Below are 23,972 nucleotides of genomic sequence, written 5' to 3' on the forward strand. Positions count from 1 at the left end.
CCAACTCGACACACATTTCAGATAAAAGGTCGAGACGTCTTTCAAACGAGATATATACCATGAACTGGTTCTCGTATCGTATGACAAAAAGCAGCACTAACTGATGCCTACACAGAGCGCTTGTGGAGTTACATAAATATTACAAGCTGAGAAATAAAGACAAATGTAATAAATAAACTGCACTCCCAATGTAAAAATAGAGCAAAGAACATCACATGAAAAGACAAACTTCTCAGATCATCATTTCTTTATTTTATTCTGTGGGAAAGAATGAAGCAAACAGACTTTTAAAAAAGCAAGAGATTAGTGCTCAGATTTATTTGACAAATAATTATCCTTGCAAAAACAAGTACATTATAACGATTTTTCAATTCTTATTTACAACACTGATAAAACCGAAACTGTCTTCTTGGAAACAACAATTTGCATATCAGTAACTCCAAAACTCTTCGCGCTATAGCCGTAAATGTGAAACCATGTATGGGTCTATACCACATAGAGGTCGGCGCTGAGGGGTTAAGGGGTTCTTAACCTCAATCTCATCATTAAAGTTTTTATCTTTGTTGAAATGTTGGTCTAAGTGGATATATATTTTCCAATTCAGTCATCAATTTTCCTTTTTCGATCTGATTATTCTTAAATCTTGTTCTGTAGTCTTAAAGTGGTGTCAGTTTTCTTGCATGTGTGTACTCATAGCTGAATGTTTGTTTTGCAGCATTTACGTGTTCTAACTATCTGATTATGAAGCTTCTGCCAGTTTGGCCAATATACAAAAATACTTGCTCTCTGCAAGTGAGTGTATAGATTCCTGAACGTTGGTATTGTTCATTGCGTGAATTTACTATGTTATGATATGAAAAAATTTTTGGTTTGTCTTTTGAGTTTTAAATGCAATATTAATTTCTAGTTTCTTTATAGTATTACTGATTTGATGTAGGGCTGGATTAGTGAATAGAAAAGTTGCAGACTTAGATTTTGCGGTTTTCATCGGAGTGAGGTTAGTGGCCATTTTCAGTTTTAATTCATTTATTATATTATTGACAATTTCTGTTTTATGACCGTTGATAGATCCTAGGTCTTTCATGAATTTAAGTTCTTTCTTTAAGTTATTTTCTTTAAGAGGCATTTTAAAAGCTCTGTAAACCAGACTAAAAAAAAAAAAAGCAGCTTGTTTATGTGACTTGGGATGAAGATTCTTTTTTAAGTTATCTGGATGTTTTGTGTTTTAGTTGCTTTCCAGAACAAAATATTTTTATCTCGGTACAGTTACAGTGGCATGTAAACGCGAAATGTAAGGTAATAAAATACGGTAAATCAAAGAATATGGGTAAATATGTGGTAAATATGAAAGCCGCTGCTGCAGATGCTCGATCGTCATTTGTTTCAAGTGCTGATGGCATGCTGGGTACGCAAATAGCTGATCTCGCAGGATATTATACTTTGTGAGAGTCAAGACTGTTGGTTATGGAAGTCTACCTCGCTCACATTAGAATTCCATATCTGTCTCGTGAAAGTGCTGTCTCGATAGTAAGCGATGGATTCAAAACGCCATCTGCGGTCATTTACTGTACATGAGAAATTACAAGTTGTAAGTGAAGCTGAAATATATGAAAATCGTGCCGTTGGCAGGAAGTACGATATTGATGAATTGTATATTTGCGATTGACAGAAAAAGGAAAAACTAAGTAACAGTGATCGCAAAGCGTTCCTCGGGTGGAGTGCAGCATTTCCGGAAATTGAGACTCCCACAAATTTGTGATAAAAAAAGACATGAGTTAGGATATGGTGTTTCTAGTGAAATGTCAATTGAAAGCTCTAGAGATCTCAAAAGAACTCAAAACACAGGGTATTACTGCAAGCCAAGGATTGATCCAAAACTTTTATCGGAGAAAGGGATTATGCATTCGGCGTCGTAAGTCCATTTCACAATGTCTTCCTGGGGCGTATGAAGAAAAATGAATGGCCTTTCAGCGTCACATTCTTCATTTGAGGAAGCAAAATTCTTATTTGCTGTCTCAAATTGGGAATGCTGACCACACCTGTCTATTTTGAAATGCCTTTGGAAAATACAGTGGATACAAAGGGTTCTAAAAGTATAACCATCAGAACAGGTGGTGACAAAAAGCAACGATGCACGGTAATGTTGTGCGTATTAGCGAATGGAACCAAACTCCCTCCATATGTGGTTCTGAGAAGGAAAACTCTTCCGAAAGGAAACCTGCTGTCCGGTGTTATTGTTCGAACACAGGAGTCTGGCTGGATGGACAGTACATTCGTTGAGGACTGGGTGAAGTGAGTTTAGCAACCTCACCCAGGAGCTTTGTTACAAAAACGAAACATGTTTGTGTTGGACAGTTAGAGGACATACAACTGATGCTGTAGAAAGTATGATGAGGAAAGAAAAAATCGATCTTGCGATAATTCCCAGAGGACAATTAGAAATAGGAAATGCTACAGCATAATAAGTGTAATAAACAAGTATTGATAGGTGGAAATCCTTTCCTATTTCTAATTGTGTACTTCGTCAATACGGAAATGAAGATTATAGATTAGTTCCCAGAGGACTCTCTTCTATTCTACAGCCGTTGGATGTGTGCACGAACCGGCCTTTCAAAACTGCAATGAATCAGTTGTACACCGAATGGATGTCTGAAGGTGATCACGCATTAACACCAACCGGACGTGTGAAGAGGCCTGAAGTGGGACTAATATGCAGCTGGATCAAGACTGCATGTGCACGCATTCCCAACTATATAGTGTTCAAAAGGTTTTAAGAAATATGGAATTTCAAATTCAGTGGATGGTAGTGAGGACTATTTGTGGAAAGATGCCAGCGACGAAAGTTCCTATGGTGAAACTTCAGATGACTTGAATTGTGGATGATCTGAGTATTGGACCGATTATAAGATTTTTGTGATGATTTTATTAATTGTATGCTCTTTGAATTTATATTTGCGGTATATTTGAAGAAAATTAAATAGGTGGAAGTTATTTAATTTTTTTTTCCCCCCCCCTCCGTATTCCCCAGTCTCAAATTTCGGGTGCGGGTCTTATTCGGTGGCGGGTGGTATTCGGGATTATATGGTATCGGCTAATATTCCTGATTCGGGATCTCCCATTCCCAAACACATCTGTTGGTAAATCTTACTGTTGAATGTGAAGTAATTAATGTTGAAAACTAATCTTAATAAAGTAATAAATTCTTCTATTTTGCACTTACTCAATTTACTATGCCTGGCTAGTTTAAACTAGATTTCAATGGTTTTGTTAATAGGTATGCTAGGATGTTATATCGTCCTGTAATGTGGTTTTAGGCTGAAATTGTTCAATTTCTTTTTACAAAATTCTATTGAATTACAGGTAGTAGAATCATTGTTAAATTTATAGTTTTTTAAATAATGTAAAAATTTTGAAATTTTATAACTGGGACTACTGTTGATTATAGGTCATATAGGCAGTTTTGCTTTATGGACTTTCGGCAGGGCTTTAGCCATTGGTAATTTTGGATTCTTATTAATCATTTTCTGGTACTCATGTTCATTAAAGGAAAAAGTGGATATTTTAAGTATATACTTTGAATTCGTCTGTATTTTATTTACAGGATCTTTGTTACCAAGTAATTTTTATCTGAAAAAACTGTTTAATGTAATCATTCTTATTTAATAGAACTGTTGTTTCACCTATGTCAGCTTTAGTTACTACTTTTTCTTTAATTTTAGTTCTTAAATCTTTAATCTGCTTAGAGAGAGTAGGGTTTGAATGGTTGATTTTATTGTTGATTAATTCTTTTGCTATGGTAGGAAGTTTCTTTTTAATTTCAAACCTAGTTTGGTTTTGCAAATCTACCAGTAGTTGTCCTATATTACTCTATTTCTGCAATTGTAGTAATTATTTAATCATTTTTTAATTGATTGTGAATAGCTGTTATACTAGGATTACAACCATTTGACATTATACAAGCAAATTGTATTTAGCTATGTTTTCTTAAAATTGGCATTAATTTTAAGCTTGCTAATGACAAATCATGTAAGTTAAAGGTCAATATTTCTAATTAGCCATAAGATTCTAAAGTGGCTGAACATGCTCAGAAAATCGGCGAAACATGTACCATGTTTTAAATAATTTAGCAATAAAATAAGGATGAAATCCTAATTTTGTAAGCTAGTCGAGTATTAAATAGGTGGAATAATAAATTTTTTACTTCATGTGGTATGTTTCGAGCTGCCAGTGGTGAGCTAGCGTGGAATGAGATAAGTAGAAGAATAAGCTTGAGGGGAGCTATGAAAGGTAGGAAAAATTATAATATGAACATGAAGCTGGAATTCAGGAGGACAGACTGGGGCAGATATTCATGTATAGGACAAGGAGTAAGGGATTGGAATAAATTATCAAGGGAAATGTTCGATAAATTTCTAAGTTTGTTGAAAATATTTAAGAAAAAGGTAGGTAAACAATTGTAAGTAAATGTAAATCTGAGTTAAACAATTCATAGGAAATCTGCCACCTGGGCAACTGCCCTAAATGATTGATGATGATGATGATGATGATGATGATCATGATTGATTGATTCGGGACAATTTGTAGCAAATGGTAGTTAACTCTTTCTAAAAGCATAAAAGTGCACCTGTTTATTGAAGTGTAAATAAGCTTCAGTGTATAACCTAGCCGTGCTAACTATGATGATGTGCTTGTTCCTCTTAGTCATACTTGCATTTGGAGACACTGAAATTTTCAGCCTGCTTCTGTGTTGGGAGGTATGCCTACTAGAATATATTTTAAATAATCCTTCTCACAGCAATATTTGCAGAAATTCAGCATCAGTGAACACCATTACGTACCTCGACAAAGTTCTAAGATGGGCAGGAAACAGTGGTAGGATGGTAAATGGTGGGAAGTAAAGTTGTAATTTTCACAAAAAGGGTAAGTCCTTCAGATTTTAATTACGTTTGTTGGAGTAAAATATCTCGTGGTTCACTGCAATTACATAGGTACAAGTTAAGAGATTCCTTTAAATAGTAATCATAATCATAAATTTAAGAAATTATCTTCATTGGGATAATCGCACAGAGGTTGTGAATAAGAATTAGACTTCATAAAATTGTTCAGGGTATTCAGCGTTTGTAGGAAAGCATAGAAGTTACTATTAAAGTATGGCATCAGTATAACACTCAACAAAATTACTCTATTTGTGAACTAGAAGATATCCAAAGGAAAGCCGCAAGATTTGTTCTGGGTGATTTCCATAGAGTAATGTTACGAAAATGTTTGAAATTTTGGTGGGAAGACTTGGGAGTAAGAGGTGGTAGACCAGACTTGCTAAGGCTGGGTACCTGTTGAGGCTAGCCGGTGTAGCCGGGCTTACTAATCTGAAATGCTGCCAGCTTGCGTACCAAGTATATGTCGAAAAGAAAATTGAATGCACTCTTCATGAGCAATGCTACTAGATTGAGCCAAGCACGCTCTCCTCACACCATTGAACAATGTTTTAGTGCAATACTAAAGGCATTATAATCTCAAGAAATACAAACATTCTATAAATATTCAGGTTTGATTTATACTGCTGTTAAGTTTTATTTTTCTATGTTTAGATATTCAAAATACTGACGTTAAGTTTCATGTTGCAATGTACAAATACCAGGTGTATGCAGAAGTCTTTTCCGGTTTCACTAAGAGATGGCACCAGCAAACAGTACGCAGCATGTGAATTTGACATGTAAGTCAGTTTGTTAGTCTGACATTAACCTACCAACGCGCTGAAGTTGAGCCTGCCAAACACCAGCGTCTCTGTATCGTTCAGTGATTGTGTCGTTTGTGCCTGAAAAAGAACATTTGCGGCACCTATTGCTTTTCTTATTTAATCAAAAGGAAAAGGCTGTGGAAAGTCATAGTTTGCTGGTAGAAACATACGGTGAACATGCTCCCTCGATTAGAACATGTGAGACATGGTTTTGACAATTTAAACATGGTGATTTCAATGTGAAAGACGGTGTGTGCTCTGGTAGACCACAAAAGTACAAAGACAAGCAATTGCAGGTGTTAATGGATAATGACCCTATTCAAACAATGCTATCACCAACAAATGATTAATTTAAATCACCCATTGATTGAAAGACTACCAGAATGGGCCAGAAGATATGGCAAAATGACTTTGTTCAATTTCGAGGAAGTTGGGAAATGGCTCTATGAATGGTTTGTGTGGATATATCTTCATTTGTACTGTAAAGGAATGTTTACTGTTCACTGACCTTCATGGCCTGTAACGTAACAATACTGGTGCTGAGGTGCGCACACTGATCACTTGTCTACCCACTTATGTGCTATGTGCTCCAATTTTCTATCTGGGCCTTGTTACTTGTATTTTGAGTGACCTGGTCTCTCCTCCATTCTGTCCACCCAGTTGTCCACTTAGAGACTGATGTAATTAGCCCTAATTCTGTAAAATATGGGCTACGTATCTCTGCTAAATATTACAATAATTATCTTAGTTAAATTATGCCCTAATTTTGTGATAACAATGAATCCTCCTGATATTAGCCTTATTAACTTGGCTACTAGATCTGTACAGGAATCTGTTCTTAAAAACAATCAGTTTGGCAGGTTTTCTTGTTGATCTACACCACATAAAGCTGGTAAAATAATTGTTGCAGATTCTGAATTGCGTATTCTTAGACAAATTTGCAAAACTACTTAGGGCCTAGGTGTTTTTTTTATTTTGTGATCTTTCAAAAACATGTTCATTTTTCTATCAAAGTGTTCAAAAATTGAAATTATTTCAAACAATGGAGTTCAGGTTAAATTAAGACAAGCATTGAGACTGGCTGGATCGTCAGACAGCAAAAGCTCTAGTTTTGCAGTTCTAAGAAAACCAAAAATCATGGTGGCTATGCAGCATACTAGGCAATATGAGATATGAGGTACCTTGCAGATGTTTCAGTTGCTACACTGCAAAGTGCTATTGCAACAAAACTTGCTCTGAGGAAAGCTTTCAGCCCTCCCAACGACTGTAGTCTCAAGACTTTCTGGGGAAAGTGAGCAAGAGACCAAAAATCTGGTGGGAAGTGCTATATTCCAATCGCCCACAACCCTCAAAGTACGGCAATAAGTGTAATGCTGGGACCAATTTGGATGGCCTTTCAGTGAATGTTATAAACTGCTACAGCTTACGTATATTGAACGGTGCAGATTCAAACCATAACCAACATGTCAAAACTGGAATCGGAAAGAACTATGGTTTTATTTAAAAATTTTAAATTGTTAAAGGAACAGTTTTTCTATTTTATTGTATTCCTAAAAACTTGTTTGATCTTAGAAATTTGTATTTGGCAAACATTCGTGATATAACTCTTAAATTTATAGACCCAGCATGTGAAATATGGTGCCAGGCAGACTATCTCGGATAGTAGTGCTGGCTTTCTGAGAGAGATTTCACAGGTTCTTTTCTGGTTCAGCCTGATAGTATTTGTAGGTGCTCAAATATCTCATCGTCCATAAATTTACTGGTACATTAAATTCCCGCAAGACAAGCATCCGGCATCTCTGAAAATCTTTAGTCGGTAGGATGTAAAATTATTATTTAAAGATAGCTTATGCTACATGCTAATACTTTCAACATCTAGTGTACTTTCTCATGTAAAGTGGAGATTATAAAGATACTTCCATTTATAACTTCAAAGATTTTTAAAAGTATCAATGATGGTTTTGCTAGAAATTTTTCTGTTGCCAAAAATGGGGTCCTAAAGAAATCTTCTAAACAAAGTGCTTTCTGATGTTTCTAATTCAGTAATAGTATATATCATACTTAATATCTCTAATTCTTTTATAGTGGTAATTTTGACATCTTTCGAGCACTTTGAACAAAATATCTCAGAATTTGGGAAGCTGTTGGGAGATCTATACCACTTTTAATATGGTATAGACTTTTCAATTGGGATGTTCACCTATGGCAAATAAAATAAAATTTGGCACTTCCGAAAATTTTTAAAATATCTAGTAAAGAACTTCTGTTTTAATAAAGGGAATAAAAGATGTTATAATTTTTATTAAAATATTGAAAATTTTAAGTAAATAATGGGATCTTTTGTTCAAAACTTTGAGAAAAGTGCTTTGATCTACTGTTTTTAAAAAAATTCACAAAGCATGTAAATAATTGTCTTGTGTAATCTTCTCCCTGAGAGTAAATGGAGTTTCATTTTTTCATTATTTATTAATTTATTTGTGTGATTAACCTTAAGCATCATTTTGGTACCAGACTGTCTGGCCGGTCCAGTCCGCTACGATAGAGTAGACCGTACAGCCAGCAAATCTGCACAGTGTTGGGCGGCAAAAATTAACTACTCCCTAAGAGGACCAATGGCTTTCGGTGGAGTAGTTCTCTTACTTGGAGTGATGGCCCCGTCAATTTAGGAAATGATGCTGGAACCCATCAAGAAGTCTGTCACCAGGTTAGGGGTGGCTGCAGGAGTTGGTACCAAATGTTAGGAGTGGCCTAATCACCTCATGGAATTAGCTCTAAAATGCCTTTGGGAGTGGCAAACCCATTTTAATAAAAGCATAAAATGAGAGCAAATATGGTGTTGCCTCAGAAAATGCTAGGGTGTCTCCTGCAGGAAACAATTCTTCAGGTACTGGGAACTGTGACAAGTGGGAGAATTAAAGAAAAAGTGGAAAGTTGGTTACAAGAGGAACAAGTAGCATTCAGAAGTGGAAGGACAACAGTGGAACAAATTTTCATTCCAAGACAGATGATTGATAAGAGCTGGGAATATGGGAAGGTATGGTAATGAATTTTATAGAAAAAGGCATAGCTAAAGATAGCATCCCCAGAACAAGTTTTGAGAAGCCTGACACTGAATATTGGCAAGGAACTAATAACAGTGATAACAGCAATATATAACTGTTGCAGCTGAGTGAAAAGTGGGTTGATCAAAATGGTTTGGAATTGAAAATGAGCTAAAATAAGGGTGTGTGCTGTTGTCTTTACTGTTCATAATTGTGGTGGATGACATCGTAAAGGCAGAAAGGGAAGTTTCTAGAGGGAAAGAATGAATGTAATGATTTTTGCAGATCTCATCTGGGGAGATGAGGTGGTACAAAAGGTGAATGTACAGAACAGGATTGAACATTGGGGACTGAGGATCAATTTGAACAAGTTAAAAAAAAGAAATAAGAGCTATCAAAATTGGAGACAAGTAACTGGAAATACATCACTTAAAATACTTGAAGTGAACTGGCAGGAAATGGAAGACCGGATATGGAAATTAGGATAGAGTTGGAGTGCCTTTTACAGTCAGAGATTAATGTAGAATAAAGGATGTACCCATGAAGGCTGAAAAAGTAATGTGCAAGGGTATTACTTATGACGTATGCAGCAGTAACCTGGATAATGATTGGAGACGAGTACAGGTAGCTGAGAAGTATGGTACAGAAGACAAGGAGGGATGAACACTTGGAAAGAGCTAAATATATAAAATCTGAATGACAAACTGGAACAGAACAGATTGAGATGGTCTGGACATGAAATGCTGTCAAGGCAAGTACTGGAAAGAAGACGAAGACAAACATTACAACGGAGACTGAGAACAGCATAGGAGAAAGGAACCTGAACTGGAACAGTGTTGGATGAGGAATGTTGTAGAGACAGGATGAAGTGGAGAGGAACCATTTTTGCCCCCAACCAGTGTTAGCTGCGGAAGAGGAAATATTACCAGCTCTTCGGTCATCCAAGTCTTTCTGCAGTGAAAAAAGATCCTCTGATGGCAGGTTGCCTATTAATTTCATGGTTGTTCATGGACTTCTTTTTTGTGGACTTAATGATTTGGAAAGTTCCCTCACATATGTTGCTTTACTTGTAATCAATCTGAACACTGCAAACCTTACAGAAACAGATTGTAATCCGAACATTACAAACCTTACAGAAACAGATTTCATCACTTGCAAAAATTAAAAACTTCCTTAGACTGTTTGCCTGTGCTTGTTCCAACAGAAACCAGTGATAGTGTCCCATCTTCAAAACTACATCTTGCAGTATGGAGGAATGATGTCATTAACTTCAGTGATGGAGATTCCCCATCTGACCAGTGTTTGGAGAAAACTAGCTGTAAAACCCTGATAACTGGAAAATACCAGAGGATGGAAACATTACCTATCATACCGTATTTACGCGAATAATCCACACCACCGAATAATACCTGCACCCTAACTTTAGGAAGGCTGATTTTGAAAAAGAAAAAATGCCAACATTGACGCAAATAAAACTCGCACCCCATTTTCGTGCCTCAAATTTTTTTTTTAAAATATGCGGGTATTCGCGTAAATACGGTATGCTATTCTGCAGCATACATCTGTATTACTGTAAATGAATGACCCATTGTTTTCATAATCAGTAGGCATATGCAGACATTTTCTCTACAAATGTTTCTAATTGAATAACAAACCTTCATTATGCAGCAAAGAAACCTTAAATTTTCATTATGAAATTCACTGTAAAACGACGTGATTGTGGTAGCAATTTTTTTGGTTTTCCTTTAATGTATAACGTCAAAGTTTTAAAGTGTTTTAAATTAAATTTTACTTTACAGGTGTATGATTAAAAAAAAAAAAAAAAAAAAAAAAAAAATTACTCAGGTCTTTTCTAATTTTATTAATTCTGCATTAGTTTTCACAAACTGAAATTCAGTTGTACAAAAGTGGTAATTGGTGATTGTGTTTAAATTTAACTTTCGGGACTGCTTTCCTTGATCTCTTGATTTAATTTTTTCTAGAGATTATTAAAATTCTCTCATTTTGTGAACATAGATAAAAACCAGCTCCTTATCTGATACATTATGATTATTGGGATCTCCAGATACATGCTCCTGGTATTGGGTAATTTTTAATCCTAGAAGGTATGATTAAATAATGAATGGTCAAGTTATAGGCCTACATATTAGTGAGGAACCTAAATAATATGGTTATAACCATGAGTAGGTGGTGTAGACCAGGAACATAATAGGAAGCTCGTTAAAATTGTGCTGGTATAGGACAAATCACCATTTTTCAAAATACCTGCCTAATAATTGTTTTGGGGGGGAGGGGGAGGTGTAATGGCATTAGATTAAAAATTATACCATGGCTGAAAATAAAGCAAATATACAAGGTGTCTGTGTTAAAGGTATAATATAAAATTTAATAACTTGAGAAATAATGGAGATATTTATTGGCAGTTTTTCTAAAACTAGGGTAACTCAAAAAATATTTTCTGTGTTCGCTTGCGGTGGCGGTGTTACCGCATGCACATAACTGCATTGTTCATGAGAAGCACACCAGTAACCATGTTGGCTCCAGAGCAGAAGGTGTTCCGTGTGCTTTCGTTTGCAGAGATATCGGTTACACTAGTACAACGTAGATTTCAGCCAGAGTATGGACTGTTGCCAACTGATGTTCCCACTTATGTAACAATCATGATAAGGGACAGGCGCCTTCAAGAATCTGGGACCTTGCTGTCAATGTCGGTCTGCCACACCAAGCACGCAGTTTCAGAGGCTACTGTTGATTTAATCCAAGAGTCCTTAAAGCGGAGCCCTCTTAAGTCAATTCAACAAGCAAGTAGGCAGTTAGTTACCTCGTTTGACAGTACACGATGTCATCCGCAAAAGGTTGCGCCTATGGGCGTACAAACTGCAGCTTCGTCAGAAAATCAAACCTCAGGACAGGCTGCTACGGAAGGTATTCGCGGAGACAATTCTGCAAACATGGATGGAAAAGAGGCATTTCTCAATTTGTTCTGTTTCTCGGACGAGACTACATTCCATACTTCCGGCACGGTAAACAAGCACAATTGCCGCATATGGGGATCTGAACCCCCTCGCATAGTGATAGTTGGAACGGGACTCGCCGAAAGAGTGTGGTGTGGTACGTGGGTATGTAAAATACATTTTGAGTTACTCTACTTGTAGAAACAAACCGCAAGTAAATATCTCCTACTTCTCAAGTTATTAAATTTTATATTATACCTTTAACCCGGACACCTTGTATAAGAAATACTTGGATTTTCATTGAACTTTCTTACATTGACAGTTTAATTTCAGATAATTGCCACAAAAGTGGAAATGACCAGTTGGTTGATATCTCTTCAATGAGTCTTAAGGCTGCTTATTGAGTCTTTCACAATGTCTTGTCTGAGTAAGATTAAATGCTCCAAAATTGAATAAAATGCTTCTTTGTTTAGGAAAACATTTCTGTTGAGCTGGAAACTGCAGGCCATCTTCTGTCTAGTATTCCTGCAGAGGTAGTATCCAAACTGAATTTCACTTTCCCCTCATCTCTAGAAATTTTTGCTGGTTTGGGTGCAGAGGTGACAAACAAGACTGTGGTAAGTGCTTTTTTTCTCTTTTTTTGATCTGTTGGTTTTCCTCAAATACAAAAAAAATAGGTGTGGGATATTAGAGGAAGTGTTATAAATTTACTTAATGCATAGAAAAAAGGAATTCATTGATGCACAATTTTAAGTATACTATTAATGGATAAAACCTTCCCATATTCAAATTTCTGCCCTTGTGCCAACATGTGAGGGATGTCAAAGTGTATTGAGATGTAAATACCAGAAAGCATACAACAAAATTTGATAGATTTATCTTTGTTTTTTGTAGAAGTGAGCTCACACCTGCTTATTAGCTTATGTTCAGTCTCTGATAATATGCAGTTTACTGTAAAAGAGGCATATGTTTTTATGGAATTTTGAAGTATAATTCACACAATATTTACTGGAAAACTTGTGTAAGTTAATGACTATTAATTCCGGACAAAATACATTGGTAAAGACCTTGCTTTGCATTGTCTAATGTAATTATGCTAACTCCATTATGTTGAATAGTTTCAAAAAATGTCTTCAATTTCTGCAGAGAAATGAACAGAATTAAAATTACAGAAAATATGCTACAAAACTTCATCCAATTTATAAAGGAACATGGTCCAAATCTCAAACACATGAACTTAATTGATGCTCTGTTATATTAAAATGACAGATAATCTGTTTCCTCTTCTAAAGACTTTTATTATTTTTTGCTATTTGCTTTTATGTTGCACCAACACAGATAGGTGTTATGGCGATGATGGGACAGGAAAGGCCTAGGAATGGGAAGGAAGCGGCTGTGCCCTTAAGGTACAGCCCCAGCATTTGCCTGATGTGAAAATGGGAAACCACGGAAAACTATCTTCAGGGCTGCCGACAGTGGGGTTCGAACCCACTATCTCCCGAATACTGGATACTGGCCACACTTAAGTGACTGCAGCTATTGAGCTCGGTCCCTAGGAGTTCATGCATGTGCTTGAAAATCTTAACATGAGGCTTGCATATCTGAAGCATTTAAAAACACAACTGGACTGAGATAGTATAGAATTTGCCACCTTGCAGTCAAAAAAACTGCTACCCTATGAGCAACTTTGCCTGGCTGTTACACTACAGAATTTGATTATTATTATTATTATTATTATTAATACTGGGTGATCCACCCACCCCTTAAGATTGTTTTATGAAGCTGCCACTTTTAGTAAAATTTTGAAATTGGTATCTCTTCGTAAAATGGGGTAATATATCTGGATGTGGTTATGTGCTACAAGATGGGAGAAATTGTGAGCACAACTAATTACACAAAATAGGACATATTGAAGGTTTGGATTTTTGGACACTATGCGTGGACGATACCTTTGTAATAATAAATGTTACAACAATGGTAACAATATCTTAAAATTTTAAAATTCATTAGATGAAAGAATAAAATTTACACTTCAAAACGAGAAGGACAATGCTTTAAATTTCTTGGATGTGACCATTAAGAGGGAACCCAGTAAGTTCTCTTACGAAGTATATAGAAAGGATAAGTTTACTCCGGTAACCATTCTTTACATCCTGGGAGTCATAAGAGGGCTGCTTATTTCAGTATGGTTTATCAAGCCTTCAATTTACCTTTATCTTGCACAGAAAGAGAAAAAGAATTGCAGTACATACAGAAGATTGCCAATATGAATGGGTTCGGTGTTAATACCATTAATAAAATTGTAAGTAAAAGAAAAGAACATAAGACTAACACCAGAGAATCGCAAGAGTTCAAAGTAAGAGACTGTTACATTTACAAACGCAGGGAATTTTCAAATCCCAAATTATGTAAGAAACAAGACTATACAGTCTCATTTTCAACAAAGAACAATAATGATCATATATTTTATAACCATAATAGTGTAAATTACGTGTATGTGGGGCAAACTAGTTTTCAGACTAGGTATCTAGAACATGTCAATGCTAATAAACACAAGTAGTATTCTGTTCCGAGTGTCCATATGGGAGATGCTGGTCACCAAAATACCAATATCCCTTTCAGACCTTAAAGAAAACTGGCGGTGTGAATTTTTGTTTGTACGTCAAAAACTGACTAAAATGCTCTCAAATACAGGTTTTTACAGTTCATATTACAAAATAAGAACTATCGGCTGAAAAACAGAACCCACACAATTGTGGCCGTCAGGACTTCATTCACTACTTGCAAAAAATAAAAAAATAAAAAACTCGGTACATGTGAATATGCACATGTACATGATCAAATGTTCTACTTTACAGTGTGGAACAATTTTAAGCAATTTAAATATACATTACACTTCTCATGTAGAGTAAGAGTTTTGCTTTCAGTCCTTTTTGTGACAGCACCCAGCACTCCTGCATGCATTGCCTGTAAGGAAACTTAGCCCGCACATATGTGCGTATCAACATTCAAAACCTCATGGTATTACGTACGATGTAAGTTCACAATTTACGTTTGCTACACAGTCTACACACTTCATTGATTATATTCTGCTATTCGGTAAAGCTTCTAGATTAATATGAATGCAATAAATAAATACGTACTTTAGGCATTGCTGCTTCCTGCCATCTTGCTAATGAACTCTATTTTTAAACTCTTCTTCCTGCCCCCTGGTGGTCAAGTACTAAATAAAAACAGCTGAAGTACATGCTACGTGTCCCGCACAAGCACTGCAGTCTGGTCTAGTGCCAAGAAAACGTCAAATCCATGAACCTGCTACGGAGGCGTGGCAGGGGGAGAGGTGACACTCCCACGTGGCGCGTCCCAGGTGGCGGATAGGAGGTCCTAACCGGCTTGCCGGCAGACTTGAGGGAAATAAAATACCTCTCGCGGACCAAACACACTACCCCTGTGGGTGGGGGACGCACATGTAGAATACACCTGCGGTATCCCCTGCCTGTCGTGAGAGGAGACTAAAAGGGGCGACCAAAGGATGATTGAATTAGAACCATGAAACTATTTTCGATTCGTACCATCACGCGGGGAACACCATAGGTTGCCTGTACTTGCAAACAGTACCACTATATTGGGTACGAAATAGGTTTGTGATTAGTAGCAGTATAGAGCCTGGCCTGGGGGTTTTCCAGTACCCATGCGTCATACCCATGTGAGCAACACTGCGGGTCTGGGCGTTGCCTGAGAGTTGTTCCACTATATGAGACACCGTAGGTCTGTGTTGCGTGTGATTAGTACCCACTATGCGAGGAACACCACGGGGCCCGTGGGACCCGCACCCGTGCCTAGTACACCTAGGTGAGGAAACTCGTCGGTTTGCGTTGCCTATGAGTGGTGCCATTGTGTGAGAAACACCATAGGTCTGCGTTACCTATACGAAGTACAATACTTGTGAGTAGTACCATCTTGTGTGGAACACCGTGAGTCTTCGCTACTTTTGATTAGTACCCCAACATGACAAATACCATGGTTCTACTTTGCTCGTAACATGTACCATTCTGAGGGGCCTTAGACCTGGATTTTGGACCCCTTTAAACATCAAGCATCCTCGATTCAGGATTGTGCTTCATGAGTGGTCCCTTGGTCAAAAATAATCTATGATCTTTTTTTGAGTTGGATCCACTCTTTTTGTTGTTTTTTGTTTTTTGGTTCATGTCCATCCATTCCTTCTTCATGATGTTTTATTTTGGTCAGTGGATGATTTTGATTTTTTTTAAAATTTCATTTCATACCATTAGGGGCCAATGACCTCGATGTTAGGCCCCTTTAAACAACAAAAAAACGAAAACGTCAAATAAGCCCAGACATCAATAAAATACGAACCCGCACAATTGTGCGTACACGGTCTGAAAGGGATATAGAGACTTGACCATTTAAAAAAATGAGCAATGGTAACCTGATGAGCAATTACGAAAATACTTACATAAGTTTGGACCAGAGTATTAACGCAAACAAAAATTTGAATGACGTAGATAACAAAAAGTGAATAAATTGAAGTTACCTCCTCTAAAAGAAACATCCCACCCTCGTGCTCTACCTATAGGCAGAGCAGTTTCCCCTTCCCCTACTAATAGCACTGCTCCCCCTCCTACCGCCTACCCAAGTTCTATGGGGAGAGAGGAAACATAATTATAACATGTGCAGTAGCGTGTTATAATTAGATTACAGTTATGATGAGAAGAAAGTCTGAGCGGGCCTCAGATGTGAACCAGCTATAGGGAATTTTACCAGTTTTGATGGTAAGCTTTTATGTTACGCATTTGTGACTGAAACTCGTTTCTTAAATATCTGAGGGTTTTAAACCCATTAATTATATGAGGTGCCAACATTTGAAATGGATTATCAGAAATTGCCATCTGCCCCTGAGAAAAATGTTAAGTCCAAAGCATGCTTCTTCCTTCTCAGACACCACTTTTGCCTTTCCCTCTAGCAGTCTATTAGAATGTATATCAAATTACACAATAACATTTGCACACAACCTGTTAGTTCTGTGATAAAACATTCCTTGTAACTTGTTTCTCACACAGCAGCTGAGTTTGTGTAATTTTCTTGAAGCATCCTTCCCACTGTGACATTGTTATCTTCTACACCATAAGAGATTCCAGTTCAGATGTGCTTAATGTAGGCCTCACTTCTTTCTCAATTTTTCTGTCAACTGTCGGGTACACTTAACTCAGCAAATACATTACTGAAGGATTTATAGTGGAGAAAAGCAGTACCTGAGCTTCATTCACAATGAATTTTATAAGGGTCATTGCCAACTCTCAAGCATTGAAATGAAGACAATTTAGGAGAAAGGCTCCTAAGGATTGAACATTTTCCCTTTTCTTTTTTTCTGTAGAAAATTATTTTTTCTTTTGATAATGTCAGCTTTTCCGTAATTTCCCCTTTGACCGTAATTCTGTAATCATAAGGTGAAATCCATAATAATCCATATTGGTTGGCACCTCTGATCTTTCTTTCCAGACCTTTTCTTTTGAAAGGAATATTCATAAGAATTAAGCTATTAGTATGGTGGTCATGCAGCGCAGATCTTTGCCATACGACAGGCTATCTCAGAAGCATTAGATTCCTTCTACCAGGAATAGTTTAATTTTTTTAAAGGAATTTTTATAAGAATTAAAAGCTTTTAAGTATTCCGATATGGATATGGTCCCATTTTCCTATTCGGAGACCATAATTCAAACCTCCCTCAGTCAGTACACTGAAGCTACCAGCACTGCAGGTCATATTTTAAAGAAAAATAATTCAAATTTTAACATAAAAGAAATTTTTTTTGCAAGAAGTGTTGGATAATTTTATGTAAATATTATTTGTCTTTAGTGTATTCTCACAGTTCATAAAGGACATGGGTTCTTCCATTTTTAAAATTAGATGGCAACAATGAGTATCGTAATCTGTTACGAGAAGTTATGGGTGAAGAAGCCTTAGAGGAAACATGTTCCAAAGTATATGTAGTATATTTTAATATTAGTTTTCACTTGTAAAGTGAAGTGTATTGATTGGGTGGACCATTAAACCTAACACTAGTTCTTAATTTTGGGTGTCCAGAATGAACCCTTAAAGAGCATAGATACCAAAAAAAAAGGTGTCGCATTACAGCAGGAGGTGCACACACAAACCAGGAACAGGTATTGAATAATAAGCTGGGAACTTCCCTCTGCATGTACAGCAATAGATCACTTGAAAAGAGCATGGTCGCATACTTCATAATCAACATTGCTCGAAGGTATGGAAGTTGGAATCCCACACAAATATTTCCTATTTTACTGGAAATCGCCTGGGATGTTAAGGTTGCATACTTAAGGTTCCAGTCTGATTTATTTGGCCCTGAAATGGGCAGTGTTATCATGGCATATGGTATTGACCTGGCTTGGAAGTTGCAAGGAAATGTGGATGGGATTTCAGTTACCTAAGTCTTTCTTTGCAACACCTGCTCAAACTTATGACCTCGGTGGTCAATACAGACCTAATCACAATGTTATAAGGACAATGGCACGTTGAACACCTCTGGCCGAACTTATCAGCTAGTCTTGGTGGTGAACCAAGATCATATGATCTGCATGTGCCCGTGCACTGCAAGGTGCAAGAGACTACTTCACTAGGTTGACCAGAGTACAAAACCCTACTCTTTCCCTACATCTGTCTGACCCGTTCGGCCTGTCTCGGCCTTCTTCACCTTCCCCGCTGATTCTCCCCTCACTGCGAAACGTTTGTGCTGTGACCGGAGACATTCTGTTGTATGGGTCAATGTTACTGGTGTTAAAAACTCTTCTTTCAGTTTGGTTTGAGCACACAGTTTATCTTCTCTAGCTCTTCATTTCCTTTTTCTTTGCAGTTATACCAGTGATGTCTGGAACTAGGGATCAGCTGATGGTAATTGAGAGCGTTCTTCAAATTGAAATCTGATACTCGCACGCAATCTAGTTTTCGTATAAGTAAAATGGAAAAAATGCTTTCACATATGCATGTGGAACCAAACATGCAGATAATCTTAGCTGCTTCTCGATGCAGCTTAAGAAAATCTTCCTTCGACAAATTCTCGTAGAATTCAAGCAAGGCCTTCGTATTTAAAAATAGATCTTTTTGATGATCACGTAATTATTGTCCCATAGATTAAGCATTTGGTTTTATCATCATGATTCAGGAAAAATACAAAAGTTCCCAGTTCGATTGAAATGGATTTTCGGAAGCCTTTTCTTTCTTGGAAACAGGTTGCTCCATTATGTTGTCTTGAGCTTTTTCTGTTTCACTGATGAACAAGCCATCTACTACTGAACGCTTCGTTACTCTCGGCACACTACACCATCAGAGTTGAGCAGAGTCGGACCGATGCACAGTGCATGGAGTCTCTGCGCCTCTATTTGCGTGCGCAAGATTTTGGGCGTTCGAGAGGCCCTGGTCTACAGTGACAGGATTGGCTGGGTCCTTTGCATACCCCATCAGTTGTTTTATGTACCCTTACAGGAAAAATCCAGGAGAATAAGATATGATCTGGCAGGCTACACAAGTCCCTCCCCTTCATATCCATTCATCAGGATAAGTCTCGTGGATATGGTTCTGGATGACAACTGCCACGTGCGGTGGAGCTGTCATGTTGAAACCACATCCTGCAGTGGTCAAGGAGTGACACATGTTCAAACAATAGTGGGAGTTCACCTTGGAGACACTGCAGATAACTTTGTCAGATAGCCGTCAAAAAGTTAGGGACCAATGAGGCGATCATCCATGATGCCACACCATACTTTCTCACTGTCCCTGAAAAGTTGCCCGTATTACCCAATGGGGATTATCCACACTCCAGTAGTGGACATTATGATGATTAACAGTTCTATTGTTGTAGAACTGCAGTTTGTCCATTAATAAGATGGCTGCTAAAAAGGCAGGAGCAGTGTCCACATGCTATAGGGTCTGTTGAGACCACCCGGGCTTAGAAATCATGACCATGGAGCTCTTGGTGTAAGTACAGGTGGTAATGATAAAACGACTGGATATGATATATCTGCATAAGACTCCCAGCTGACATAGGTCTCCTGAGCAATAGCCAGTGTGATACTAGGAGGGTTGTGCCAGATAGCATCCAATAAAACTTGATTGTGAGCTAATGCCATGGGATTATCTTCAACAGTCGGCATCCTTCACAGGAATGCAGCAGCCCAGACATTCTTTCCATACTCGAATGTCATACCAGTCAGTTGTCTTGTTCGGATAGCATTCTGGATTTGATACAGGGATTGTACTTGGAATGCATTTAATCTTCTCCATAAATGAGAAACACATCCACATACCCATCACTGAAATATATCGCAAGCTAGTGAATAAGCTTTGCGTTGAGACCTTCCTCGAAGGAGAGGAGTTCGTGGAGCTACGTACCTATCTGACACTCTTACCAATGGGGCATATTTCTCCCCATCTGTCCTACGAAGCTTGAAACACGTACAACATAGCTAACGGGTTGCCTGTGTCCGAGCCACATACCATTGACATCTTCGCCCAGCTTGGCTCTATCCTACACTATGAAACAAATGACCCTTTACAGGGCTGAATTAACAAATCAGTCTGTGGAAACTATTGATAATGAAACCTTGCCACATTCCAAGAAATTGGAGGTTAAAAAAGTTTACTTGCTTGGGATTTTAACCTCCGTACTGAGCACTGTCCATGATCACATCTCAGAGCACACCCCTTCCAAGCACACTATTGCGAGACTTGACATACAGTGGGCAGTTCCCAGTCTTTACAATACCTGTGTGCGTGTGTTTACTATTGAAAGGAAAGTTTTCTTCACAAGTCCTCACTTAACCGGTTTGTTCGGGGTATGTTGCCAGTCAGTAACGAATTAATAGTGGTGCTCAAGATTCCTGCTGCCTTCTAGCCTGTAACCTCAAATATTACATTGCCCCTGTTTAAGGAGAGGAACTTATGTATTTTGGAATTGTAGTAAATGCAATGGGTTTCATAAAAATAGATAGCAAATAATGGATGGACACATACACATGACCACGTAATACTAAACTACCTTTCAAATCATATTATTAATGGACAGGTTTGTCTCCTAAGAGCAGATTACTGTAGATGGCCATTCAGACAGTTAAAAGGTAATTCAAGTGAGTATTATGAAATCGGTGAAAGTTTGTCATTCTGTGAATTTTATGTAGGTAAGTTATAAGAGAAGGGGAAAAAATGGTAATTTCCCCAAGTTGTCTTCCTGTTCAACAAAGTTAAAGGCAAAGCTATCTTTCATAGATAATTTTGTGAAACACTATACTTCGAAATAATGTAGGATGTGGAAAATTCAGGCTCAGCTGGTCAACTAGAAAATTCACACAGTAGAGGTATTAACTTAAGGAAAGATTTTTCATTGTAAGGGAACTGCCTCTGCAGTGCTAAACTTGCACTGCAGGGGCACTAGTTAGTAGTAACAGCAGTACAATCTCATTGCTGCATGTTGATATTCTTAGCTGCATGGAATTGCTGTCAATCACGTGTCCATCTTGAATGATGACCAATTAAAAATTGCAATGACAATGTATTACATAATGTTACCTTATCAGTCCATCACAGGGAAACAAAACTGTCTCGAAACGTGACTTAATGTAGCACCCGAAGGCATGCTACATGGGAAATAATCTGCCAGAAATTAAATTTAAAATGTAGATCAATATATTTAAACTAACTTCAGTGCTCCATTGAAACGTAAGAAATTTTAAAACTACGTAAGGAAATAATGTGTTTCTACAATAGAATAAATGTGATGATGTCGGCGGCAAACCATATCTCGTTGATGGCTATGAATCCTTTGTATAATAAGCTTGGCGTACTTAATTCACACGTGAAAACGTAATTATCATTTAGAACCGTTCCATACATGAATAGCCTTTTATAACACCATGACGTACAATTAAAATATATTTTAAGTTAATGGACCGTGGACAAGTTTTTAAAATTCCAAATTTTTGAAGTTTTTACAATTATTATTGTTTAAAATTTTTAAGTCTTTGTTGAGGGAGGTACTATTTGATGTCCTCCCTGAATTAAAATTCATGGATAATCAATGTTGAACAATTGTATCCAAAATGAGTTGATGACTCTATTGAACCTGAATATCAGGCATAGTGCTGGATGAAATCTTGAAAATATCATAGTTGTGCAATGCCTCATTGTCACAGAGGAAGGTAGAATTAAGACTTAGTCTTCAACATTTGTGAGCGATCATGCAACATTTATGTAATCCGCTATAATGCTTGCCTGATACGAAGCGTGTTGAGTTATACATGACGTACAAATTATGACTACTAAAAGATGATGCAGTTGGCACAAAAGTACATACAGACAAACCACACCAAAATAAATTGATACACACCACCATTGTCCAAATTACAGTACATAAAGCTTCAAAACGTGTGTTAAAGCCAATTACAGTGGTTTACAACAGTCTCTTGGGAAAATAATGGCCACAGAATAAGAGTTCACATCCATCTTGTCTCTTAAACAGTCCAAGTTACACAGTTCAGCACTAAAGCATGACAAACAGTTGAATGTCAAGCAGCAGTACCCAATGGGCTACTGGTGATTACTAGCACACCTTTAATCGGTTGAATAATAGATTAGCGGTACACCATAAACAGTTAGTGACAGCCAAATCGTTCGTCAACAGTCCCTGCCACGTTATTACATTTCCCTTTTAAATAGGGAGAGTTAGAACTTGATGATGATGATCATAATTTCACTTTATTTACACCATCATAATTTGATTTGGTGGACCCTGGTGATATTTTTTATATTTTAACTTATACATAATCTTAGAATTTGGCTATTTTGACATAGGTTTTTGTGTATAAAAGTTCTTTGAATTCTTTGTCTTGTTTTAATTATATATTCAAAACTGAATTACATACTAGAAACAGTGCTTTATTTTGTGGTTTTCACAATTAACATCCATAATTATCAAGTCATCAGCATAAAGAGGAGACACTCAATATTGTAGTCGTCATATTGGAGGATAAATAAGCTGACTAAAATAATTCAGATTAGATACAAAACTGAAATAGTCTTGAAGAAAAGAATTGCATTAATTTCCAGAAAAATATCACAATGACACTTGTTAAACCATGACGTGAAGGTCACAAATTCTAAGAACAAAATTAATTCAGTATATTTAAAATTGTAGACTGATTTTTGTGATCGCAAGTTTGAGAGAATGGTTGAACCGATTGACATCGCAAAGCATTTTGATGATAGCCCTTGTCCTGTAGATTTGCAGTGTCTTTAAAAGCATAAAAATTTATTTCTATATATTTTTGAATTATTAAAGACAATGTAGCATTCTGATTGGCCTGAGAGCACTGATCTGGTGGCACGATAAGGGAGGTGGATTGCATTGTTGGATGCGCTTGAGAACGGTTGGCTGTTGAGAGAGCTCTTGCATTATTGTAGTGATAAATTAGTGAAAACCTATTGAAATAGCTAAATTTTGTGTATATCTGATTCATTTAGTGCTGTTTATATAGTGGTGTTTAGTGCTTGTTGGTAGAAATTGGGAGTAGTGACATTTATTTAAATTTTGTAACAAGTAATTCAGTTGGTCCTCAGTAAATTACGTTTTCTAGGTTAAGTAGGCTAGCTAGGTGTACCTTGTTTCGATTTTAGGTTTAGGAAATACTTTAGGTAATAATATTAACTTTAAAAATATTTGTAAATATCTGTAGGTTCGTTGGTTATACTTACAAAGGTAGGTTATCATAAGGAATAGTACCGTAACTTCTGCAGCAACTTCTCCGCTATTTCGTATAGATATCCGTTCAAACTGTCGCGAAGGTAATAATTTACTACATTAAAAAAAAAAAAAAAAAAACCACGATACGCCTGTAAACCTCCATTTAAAAAGAAGTTAAAGAGATTACACGGTAATAGTTAACAGTCGTTGTATTGTTATTGATTATTGTCGGTCCTCATATTCAAATATTGCATTGTTGGCTAAGTTGTGAACAAAGGGTGTAGTGTAGTCAAGTAAATATAAATAAAAATCAGCTGATCTTGTATTCCATTCATTGGTACTTCTAAGTAGGTAGTTAAAGTATCCGTAATTTATATTTCGCTCCCTCGATCTTTCAATATTTATGAGCGGTTAGCTAATAATAATAAAGTTCATATGTCCCAGTAATTGCAGTTCAAGTCCCTAGAGGA

At 37.0% G+C, this 23,972-nt stretch overlaps 1 protein-coding gene across 2 annotated transcripts in view; it reads left to right on the forward strand.

Annotated features, from left to right (window-relative positions):
- LOC136863739 (uncharacterized) overlaps positions 1-23,972 on the forward strand; it is a 357,445-nt gene that overhangs the window by 298,828 nt on the left and 34,645 nt on the right. For both annotated transcript variants that reach the window (XM_068226336.1, XM_068226337.1), the window contains one exon: positions 12,206-12,349. In XM_068226336.1, coding sequence (XP_068082437.1) covers positions 12,206-12,349 — 144 coding nt within the window. The remainder of the gene's footprint in view (positions 1-12,205; positions 12,350-23,972) is intronic.

This window comes from Anabrus simplex, chromosome 2 (genome assembly GCF_040414725.1).
Source record: "Anabrus simplex isolate iqAnaSimp1 chromosome 2, ASM4041472v1, whole genome shotgun sequence".
Lineage (NCBI taxonomy): Eukaryota > Metazoa > Arthropoda > Insecta > Orthoptera > Tettigoniidae > Anabrus > Anabrus simplex.